This window comes from Solanum tuberosum, unplaced genomic scaffold, assembly GCF_000226075.1.
Source record: "Solanum tuberosum cultivar DM 1-3 516 R44 unplaced genomic scaffold, SolTub_3.0 scf00114, whole genome shotgun sequence".
NCBI classification, from domain to species: domain Eukaryota; kingdom Viridiplantae; phylum Streptophyta; class Magnoliopsida; order Solanales; family Solanaceae; genus Solanum; species Solanum tuberosum.
The window spans coordinates 1,585,504-1,596,084 of NW_006239038.1; the positions used below are offsets into that span (position 1 = coordinate 1,585,504).

The 10,581-nt window shown below is 35.8% G+C and overlaps 2 protein-coding genes across 3 annotated transcripts in view; one reads left to right on the top strand and one right to left on the bottom strand.

Annotated features, from left to right (window-relative positions):
* LOC102604074 (protein ALWAYS EARLY 3-like) overlaps positions 1 to 8,207 on the top strand; it is a 26,946-nt gene extending 18,739 nt beyond the window's left edge. For both annotated transcript variants that reach the window (XM_015309794.1, XM_015309793.1), the window contains 7 exons: positions 1,107 to 1,334; positions 1,765 to 1,926; positions 3,972 to 4,115; positions 4,192 to 4,407; positions 5,663 to 5,767; positions 5,855 to 5,953; positions 7,667 to 8,207. In XM_015309794.1, coding sequence (XP_015165280.1) covers positions 1,107 to 1,334; positions 1,765 to 1,926; positions 3,972 to 4,115; positions 4,192 to 4,407; positions 5,663 to 5,767; positions 5,855 to 5,953; positions 7,667 to 7,831 — 1,119 coding nt within the window. In that variant the 3' untranslated portion in view covers positions 7,832 to 8,207. The remainder of the gene's footprint in view (positions 1 to 1,106; positions 1,335 to 1,764; positions 1,927 to 3,971; positions 4,116 to 4,191; positions 4,408 to 5,662; positions 5,768 to 5,854; positions 5,954 to 7,666) is intronic.
* Positions 8,208 to 9,742: 1,535 nt separating this feature from the next.
* LOC102589780 (probable voltage-gated potassium channel subunit beta) overlaps positions 9,743 to 10,581 on the bottom strand; it is a 5,076-nt gene continuing 4,237 nt past the window's right edge. Inside the window, 1 exon segment of the mRNA NM_001318603.1 lies at positions 9,743 to 10,062. Within this exon segment, the coding sequence (NP_001305532.1) occupies positions 9,949 to 10,062 (114 nt within the window). The 3' untranslated portion in view covers positions 9,743 to 9,948.

A 10,581-nucleotide genomic window follows, 5' to 3' on the forward strand; every position in this document is an offset into this window, starting at 1 on the left:
GGGGCCTCTAAAATTCAACCAAGACTCATTCTAGACTTAGAATCACCCCCTGAATCCAACGGTGCCCTCGGAATTCCATTTCGAGCACCGGAACCTCGTTTGTTGACCAAAGTCAACTCTTGATCAAAATTTCACAATTTTTGCAACTTAGGACCTCAAATCTTCGTTTTAACTCCAAATTCAACTCCGTAAATTCTCATAGACCCGTTTCGACATTCTAAAACTGCTGGAATCAACGGAAATCCGATTCGAGTCTCGAAACTCCAAATGACTCGAAATAGCACTTTTAACCAAACTTTAACTCTTAAAAACTCAACTTTCCAAAAACTCGACTTTTCATCAATTTTCCTTCAAACCAACTTCGAAAATACAACAATTAGGACTCGGGGCAACTATCGGGAGGGGTAAAACGGTCATTTTATGAAAATTTCCAAAAATGACCTTTAGGGTCATTACAGCTATGAGTCTCCTCCCACTCCCACTATCCTTACCCGGGTCTTGGGTGCTATATACATTTCCTTGATCGCCCTAGTGTATTAGCTAAAATATAGAGCACAATGGAATCAGAGGATCCATATAAGCTATGCCAACTAGTTTAGGATTAAGGTTTAGTTTCTATTACACTTGCATTAGGTCCAAAGTTTGACAAGAGTTCTACGTTCACTGTACAAGAGTAAGTGTAAGATTTAAAGAAATCTTTTAGTTTTAGAAAACCTCCCATTTGCCTTCTTTAAGACATGATTTACTATTTGAATAAATAAAATAGTAGGTAGGCTATGTTAAAGTATGCCCAAATGTATTCACACTGGTCCCATTCTCCAAATATGGCAAGTCTAATGCCTCTTCTGAGGATGCTTCTGAATACAAGAAAAACCAAAAATAAATACATAACCAAATTAAATGGATTACTCAGCCAAACTGATGTATTACACTCTTGCATCTAATCTCATTAATCTGTTGGAAGACAACCTTATGTGCCCTTGTAAATAGTTTGGGTACTTGGTTCACAACATGTTGTGTGTATGAATTAGTATTTCAGTACTTTTGGTTTTGAGGTGGTTGTTTTCCGGACTGATTGCTTATTGGATCATTTAATGCTCTGGCAGGACTTTGAATGCATGCCTCGAAATCCATTTGAAAACATGCCTACATCACTTAAAAGGCATGCAGATGGTGTTGATAAGTTTTTTGAGAGTTTCAATGAGCTCAAGGTGAATGTAAGAGCAAATGAGTTTATGAAATTTCCAGTTGGTGACAACATGGAGAATGGAGATGTTTTCTCTCATTTCTCCCCACCAAGTCATCCCATAAGTAATCTCCTAATGCAGAATAAGGTTGATTCTCCTCATACTCTCCCTTATGTACCTTTCATTATTTGTATATTTTCAGATTCATCAAACACCCTAATTGGTTAATTGAGGCGAAATACTACGTCAAAGTAGGCCACCTAAACAGAAAGGCTATATATTTAAGCTTTTCGATTTAGAAAGCTGAATCTTAATTCGGTTTACCTTATAATGGAAAACCCAATATTCAACGTAAGTTTTGGTAGATTTCATGATTATCAATTTTATACCTGATCTCAAAATCTTTGTAATACCATAATTGATATATACCTTGAGAAGTCCCTCTAGAGTATTGATCATTGCTCCCCTTATTGTGTGTGACAATTTCTTTTTCACATAATTAAGAAGGACAAATAGTTTTTCTTAATGCTTTTTCATATTATCCTTCCACATAATTTACGAGTACCTTGATCGTCAGGTGGCTTCAGCAGAAGCTGATATGCAATGTAAATCTGGAGTCATGGAAACTGCCGCATATCAACAAACAACACATTCAAAGCTTTCTGTTGCTGCTCAAATACTAGCAAAGGAAGCTGATGTCCAAGCTCTTGTTGAGTTCAATCGGGCGCTAGACAAAAAGGTTGCAAAACTCATTGTGTTTCACTTCATTATTTTTACGATCCATGAAAGACGATTATACACATGAAAATTAGGTGGCTCCTCTCTTTCTTTCCGTATTATCTTGATCTGTTTATGTAATTGTTGTGGACCTAAATAGATCTGTTTGCTCTCTCGAACTTAAGTCTTTACATTAGGTGGTCACACAATTCAACATTGTATCACAGTGACATAGATCCTGAATTCAAGCCTCACTAGCACCCAAAAAGTCAGAAATATTTTCACGTGCTTGACTCAAGTTAACTAATTAGGCTTGCATGTGAGGGAGTGTGTTTCTTTTCTTTGTTTTTTTTTATAGTGTATTAAATGAGAAGAGGCACTAAGTTGGTGCGACAAACATAGTTACAAGTTGTGCAATTCTCCAATCATATGTAACAAGATATCTGTATCTTGTATGTGAGAAGTGAGAACGAACGAGTAATTGAGGGAGAACAAAACTTGATTGTTCCCTTAAGCTATTGGGGTTTAAATATCCAAGTTTACATGTCCTGTTCTAGAAAAGAAAATCAATTGCATGATTACAATATAATTACAGGGAGTAAATCAAGCTATACCTATAACTACAATGTTCTAGGATATTCACAAGATTCTACCACTGTACAACAACTAGTTTGCACTAAAAAGCTAGCAACGAAGTAGCTCTGAAGTTGAGGCGTTAAGGCTAAGAATGTTTTACTTTTTGCCTTTAAGATTTTTTGTTGTTTATTTCTGTCTAGACAATCCACCAAATTGCTTGGGTAATAAGACACCAAATTTTGAGGGACACATAAGTCCATTTATGTTCCAATACTTAGAAACTTTGGAGTGGATAAAGGCATAGTCTTATTCATGCCAAGAATAGGAAAAATTTGAACTCCACAACTGAAATGTGGTTTCACAGTGGAGGAAGAGGTGATTGACATTTCAGGATGGTCTTCACACAGAGAGGACATCTGCAACAAAGTTGACATCCTCTTCTCTGAAGATTGCTTTGGGTGAGGCAGGCCTTCCTTGCCACTAACCAGGAGAAACAGTAGAGTTTCAAGAGAGCATTGTTCACCCATATTTTTTTCCAAGGCGAAAAATCACTGTTATCATTAAAATACAGCATCTTGTATTCCTATAATAAAATAAAATAGAAGAGAATATCTTGTAGCATGATTTCATCGGAAAAAAGGCATTGGTGTCCTCGCCACATTATGGAATCCACTTTCTGGTGGTCCAGTGAGATATTTGGTGTAGATAACAGCTCACAAGTCCTAAACGCTTCTAAATCATTTAAATTCTTCCTGAGAGAGTCCAACCTTAATCAGTGAACAAATCAGCGATCATTGCATTGTAAAGAGAGGAGAAGCTACAAATCTTTGAGCGGTGAATGACCCAACCACATGTCCTTCCAAAAATCATATTTTTCTGCTGTATCCGAGAGAGAAACCAGAACTTGCAGAAAATTTGTGAATATGCTTCTCTAGTCTGTACCATGTAGGGCATTTGACTTTTTGGTGGACAATAAGTTTTCAAATGTGAGAAAGTGTGTTCCAAACCTATAATTAATAAATAAATGTGTTCCTTTAAACATTTTAGAACTGTTGGATGAGATGATCACAAAATTCAAAAGTAAGTTCTTTTATACAACTAAATAGAATGACAATAAAACTTGTAGGTGTTCATGTCAAAATTACCAGTATAAGCTAATGATGGAGAAATATAATTCTTTTCCGAAATTGAAGGGTTTATTCGCATAGAAAGAAAATCAGGAAAAAAAGTGTAGAAGGGGTAACCTTTCATGAGCTAGTTTAAACTGATGCTGCAATCATATTGATGACTAGTTTCTTTCGTTTTAGAGTTGTACTGCTTCTTGTCTTTTATTTTTTGAGGTAGCTGTTAAGTTAGGCCGTTCTTGTATTTCAATGTATGTGTTTGAGACTTCTGTCAAAAGATATATTTCTAGTTGATGTTATATATATGAGGCATGAATATTTTGTGCTAGATGTGCAGTAAGCTCATGACATTGGTCTGAACTTGTAGGATGCAGTGGTTTCAGAGTTGAGGCGCATGAATGATGAAGTGTTGGAAAATGAAAAGAGCAATGACTCTTCTCTTAGAGACTCAGAGCCTTTCAAGAAGCAATATGCGGCCGTGCTAATACAGTTAAATGAAGTCAATCAGCAAGTATGTCTGTCCTCTTATTAGAATTTAAATTTCTAAGATGCACAAAGTTTGCTATAGCATTCATTTGATTTGGCAGGTTTCATCTGCTCTATATCGCTTGAGACAGAGGAATAACCATCCGGGAAACATGTTACTTGCATTGCCAAGGCCAGTTACTAATTTCATTGATCCTAGTGTGTTGAGCACTTTTGATCGTTGTACAAGTCAGCCGGACGAATCAGGATTCCTCGTCAACGAAATAATAGAAAGTTCAAAAATCAAAGCCCGGACTATGGTAGATGCAGCTGTGCAGGTACACAGTCAATCAACTGTTACTTGTGTTGGAATTCTTTCTAAAAGCAGTGATGGTGTGACCCAAATCAGTTTTAAATGATGTTTGAAAAGATTCTAAAGCGGGTTATGATTCATAACATGTTGATATTTAATAGTTTCTTCGGAGACCTCATTCACATGGTTGCCAGGTTGAGTTGTTCCTGACCTCAGTAGATTGGTGGGTATTCAAATGTGTTTCTTCAACTGCAGCCATCAATTTGCTCTTTCAGTAATAGTATTTACAACATGAAAAACACTACACTTTGTGATGATGCTTGTTCATTGTTTAATTAGTATACATGAAATTCATGGTTGTATGCTTTTGTCCCCCTTTAATCTGAAAGGAGAGACTTTTGCATAAGTTACTATTTACTTGGTTTTACCTATTTCCTCTCTAGGGTTTTGGTCTACCCATTTAATTTATTTCCCTTTCATGTCAATAATATTGCTTACTCAATGTGGTTTTTTGTAATGTAATGTCTCCGGACTTCTATTACTTGTCTTTTCCATCTTATTTTGAAAGTTCTATGAATGACATTTTGTTCTGATCACCAGAGTTGTGGGATACCTTTTCATTTTAATTTAGCTAGATCTGTTGGTGATGTCTTAAATCATTTTTTAATAAAATAATTCTTTTGTCAGGGGATTTTTGAAACTTTTAGGCCCTTCGACTCCATTTAGAAATAATATGTGATTTGCACCCAAGGTGTGGCCTAGTACTAGGTGATTTCTTCCCATCTGTCCAAACCTTGGTGGACAGAGTTACCTAGTACCTGTTGGTGGTGGGAGTTGACACGTATCCCGTGAAATTAGTTGAGGTGCGCGTAAGCTCGCCTGGACACCACGGTTATCAAAACAGAAGTGATTTTGCATAAATTTTGTATCATTTTCATGTATATAACCAGATCAAAATATCTTGAAAAAATACATCAGGATTAAAGTTTAGAGAGAAGATTATACCAGTACTTTTATTGAGACATTCTTTTGAGAACTATTTAAATTTAGCTTATTTAAAACCTTTAGGGTTCTTAACCAAATTTGATAATATTAGACTTCTTTTAATCTGTTTAGACTTGATTTTATTAATTCAGTACCACCATATGGAAAATATTATGTTTGTTTATAGCATCCTAATATTTTTTATGTTTCTTCTGTTGTTTTTGTGACCTTGACACCTCATCAATTTCTTCTGTGTGTTGTAGATTGTTTAGATTTTGATTAACTTATCTGTGTAGGCAATGAATTCATTTAGTCGTAGAGAGAACACCACTGAGAAGATTGAGGCGGCTATTGATTATGTGAATGATCGGATTCCGCTCGATGACTCTTGCATGCCCATTGTGAGATCTTTTACTAATTCATGTTCGCTTAGTGGCTACATTTGCTTCTACATATAAATTGATTTAAAGTGCATTGATCTCCTGCAGCCACCTGATCCTAAGTCAAAGAATATGTCAGATACAAATGAAGCAGAAATTCCTTCCGAACTTATCTCAAAATGCGTTGCTACTTTACTTATGATTCAGGTAAATACAGTTTATAGCATCAGTTTTTTCCTGTCTTATGTTGACTAGTTCCTTTATTCCATGATTCTGGTACATTTTCCAAGCTTTTATGTTTTTTCTGGACTGGTATTGTGAAATGATTATTGCTTTAGAATGTCCGAGATGGAAATTACCTTGCTTGGATTACCTATCACTTTCTGTCCTTTACTGAACTTTGGATTTCTGTGTTGAGTGCCTCTTTTTTGCATGACATAAAATGTTCCATAACATCCAAAAGGTGCTCCCCGTTCTTCCCAAAATTTTGGTTATACAAGCTAAGTAGACAATGTATTGTGAATTGTGTTTTTGGATCACTGATAAATAGAGGGAAAAGGAGAGACCCATACAACATATTATGAGAAGAAGTGTAAGCCTTCTTTCCTCACCAAGTTTTACCCCAACAGTGATTGCTAGATAGCCTTGGAAGATGAGGGGAAAAAGAATCTATAGTCTCTGGCTGTGTATTACATAATCATGATCTCCAGTTAAAAGAACTTGGCTAAATACATAAACAACCCCTTGAAGTTGGCACCAATTTTCATTTTGGCACCTCAATTGATCTCGTACCTTATTAAACACCCATCAAAATGTAACTATTGCACAATGAGGTGCATTGTGACATGGAAAAGAAACCAATAACTGAGTGACAAGTGTAAAATTACAAAAGAAGAAAAGCCCTTCTTTCTTCTCCTCTTCCCTTCAGTTTGTGTTTATCAATTCCAACCACCACAATACCACTATCACAAGGCTGGTTATGGAAACAAGAGCTGAACAGATTCCTGAACTTCAGATTGCAATTCACCACATTCATAAACATAAATACATGGCATACTGAGACCAGAGAGCCCAAAACAAAAACCGTGAACCTTTGACTGGACAACCTTGCTGTCTGGACTCGTTTTGGTCAGATTGGAGCACCCAAAACCCTGATCTTACTGGAGTTTTGACTCGACCGACAAAACTTTTATCTATCAGAAGAGTTCTGTTGATTTTCTGGTGGGTCTGTTTGCCTGGTGATGATCGAGTGTTCAGGTGCGGTGATTGAAGAAAGTGTTTAGATAGGAAGGTTAATCCATGGTTGAAGGATGGAAAACAGTGTGTGCACTCGAGCATTTTCCAGGTGAGGTCGTGGGGAATGTGTTTTGGCTGAAAGAGTGAAAATATGGCTAAAAGATTAGCTGAAGAAGAGCTGTAATGTCTTGGAACCTTCCTTTGATTTTGCTTCAAATGGAAAAATAGATCTTTTAGAACCAAGAGACCCCTTCAACGGTAAGTAGAACTACCAAAAAAATAAAGATATTCAACTATAATTGGACATAGATAAGCTTGCAACCCTGCAAATGGGGACTTCTTCTTCGTTTGCTATCACCCTAATTCAACGAGAGAAATACATCGTGGTTTTATAGTGAGGAAAGGTCAAAAGAGGGCATTTCTTTTGATTGTATTAGCATCAAGAACTTTGTGATACTCAAGTGTAGAGTGCATCTACTCTCACTGTAGTGATTATTTTGCTCTTCTTGGGACGTGATTTTCCCCCTAGTTTAGGTCTTCCACGTCAAATTATTGGTGCCCTTATATCCCCATTATCTTAAATGTGAATATTTCTGTAGGCATTCTGTGATTCCCAACAATACCTCCCGATTTTCCATCTTAATGTTTTGACACTACTTGTTTATCTATTGTATATTATTGCAGAAGTGTACAGAACGACAGTTTCCACCCGCTGATGTGGCAAAAGTGCTTGATTCCGCTGTAGCAAGCTTGCAACCAAGTTGCTCACAGAACTCTCCAATCTACCGTGAAATACAGAAGTGCATGGGAATCATCAGAAGCCAAATTCTGTCATTGGTACCAACGTAGACCATGTGTTATTATCAACCTAGGTTGCGTAGACTCTTCACTTTCAATGCCGCACATGTGTTGGATTCTCTAAAAATACATTATATTTGGAGAATCCAGCACGCACCTGTTGACATTTTTGAGGAGTCCGAGCAACATAGTTATCAACTCTAGTCTTTTTACATCTTGTAAACTCAGTATGCAGATAATAACCTTATTCTCATCGTTTAGCTCTTAGACCAATTCAAACTTAATTAGCTGCCTCAATGGTGATTTCTGTTTTTCTGTTCCCCTCCTAATGGAGAGTGGTATTGTTGAAAATCAGTACCTGCTACTACCTGTTGGATTGCAAGTTCAAAGAGGCATGAAATGATGAATTTTTCCTGGACTATTCTTATGATTAAGTTTCTTGTCCATGAGTGTTAGAGTCTTTCAGAAACAACCTCTCTACCTCCACGAGGTAGTGGTAAGGTCTGCGTAAACTCTACCCTCCCAGACCCCACTTGTGGAATTTCACTGGTTATGTTATTGTTGTTGTCCATGAGACTTGACCCATTTTCTTTGTGAAAATTAGTTCTGTTCTATATGTTTTTCCAAATAATATACACATTCTTGACATGGATTTAGTGCCATGAAAATACAAGAAATCTGTCAAGTCAACAGATTTTGAAGGAAATATTTTGTACGTTGCCTGTGTTTACGATATTTAATTATGGTTAGATAATAAACGTGAGTTCGAAGATACACATCTTTCGTTTCGTTTATTGATTTGGTGTAAATATTATTTACTTTGCCTACCTCACACCTCACCTAAGTCTTCAACCTAAAAACTAAAGACTTATTTGGTGTAGGCAATATACATCCTCTTTTCAATAGGATTCTACTCATAGAGTTTTGCCAAGGATGTTTGGACTTTATTATTTGATGTGAATTCAAGTGATGCTTTAGGCAGTCATTCAGGATTTTTGCAATTTTTTTCATGTGTATTAGTCTATGAGTTGTGGAAATATGACAGATCATCTGCAATGATCTAGTAAATGATATTCATAGCCTCCACAGGATTTATGCCACTTTTTTTTACTGTTTATGGATCACAAATTAGGAATTTAGAATTTCTCATTTTTTTTCGTGTGTATTAATCCATGATTTTTTGGTAAATATTACTGACCAGATTTTTTTGCTTCCAAATTTTTTGGGACCATCCGTATAGGATTCATGTCACTTTTTTAGCGTTTAGGGGTCACAAAATAGGAATTTAAGATTTTTTTATTTTTCATGTGTATTAGTCCATGAATTTTTGAAAATATGACTGATTGAATCTTTTTGACTCAAAATTTTGTGGGATCATTTGTAATGACCTAATTGACGATACCCATTACTTCTACAAGATTCATGGTATTCATGATTATTATTTTTTCAATTTTCTGTGTATATTAGTCCATAAATTTTTGAAAATATGACCAATCGCAAGTTATTGCCCCAATTTTCTTGAGTCCATCCGTAATGATATTCATATCCTTTGAAGAATCCACCCCACTTTTTTAGCGTTAAGGGGTAACAAAATAGAAATTCAATTTTTTTCCCAATTTTTCATGTGCATTAATCCACGAATATTAAAAAAAATGACTAATCAAATCTTTTTAACCTAAACTTCAACTTAATCTCCACTGACAACTAAACATTCTTAACTCATCTCCATTGAGTCTCGTGGAGACCATTGTTGTCATGTAACATAACTTTTGGAGGTGTCTAGTCATTTCGTAAGTTGGAGTTTTCAACTGTCACAATGACTAAATGTGCATAGTTTAAATTGAAGTATTTACTTACCTGTCAGAGACCAAATTTGAATGTCTATACATGTATTACATTATAACATCAGTTGATAAAACATGACGTATATGAAGAATATAGTTAAAAGTACTCAAAAGCAACTTCAAAAGCCAATATAATCAGTCATCCACATAAAGAACAGTTGAAAATTCACCATCATTAAATGTTTGGTTCAGAAACAACACCAACTCTCATAAGTGTCTTCAAATATGACAAAGCAAAAGGGGATGCAAATACATGATGAAAAAACAAACTGAGTCTTGAACAACACTGCTCTTTTGAACTTCTAATGGATCTCACAAATTTGTCTACCTATATGAATCTTGGCGCTTCGGTTTGCTTTGAACAATAGCTTCAATCTTCTCCATCACAGCAGGTGTTAACATTGGAATCACATTGATAGCTTTCATGTTCTCTTGAATCTGCATTAATGTAGATCAAACATGAGATACACCATGTAAAATTTGCTCGCACCCTCAAAAATGTTGTCGAACCATATGCATTGCACTTTTGGAGGATCTGACATACACCTAGGGTTTTTTGGTCCAAGCAACATAAACTAATATTACTTTCTTTTTCATTTTATATGACACTCTTTCCTTTCAAGTCTCTTCCGAAAAGAATGACAGTTCATATGGTATGAGCCTAAAGTCTTTTATTTCTTTCTTAACCGCTGTGCCGAGTCGAACATAGTCATATAAATGAAATGCAAAAGTTAAGATTCTGTTCAGTCAAAACATTACGAGAAAGTGAAAACAACGCAAATAGAAGATTGTTATAGTCTCTTTTTTTGCCCAGATGTCTATAGATATAAGTTAAATTGAAAGAGATTCAAAGTAGAAACAAAATCAAAATGAGTACTTATTTCGAAAGCAAAGCAAGAGGATTCTTCCTTTTACTACTTTTTAACTTCAGATGGGGGTGGGGATGGGAGTGGGGGG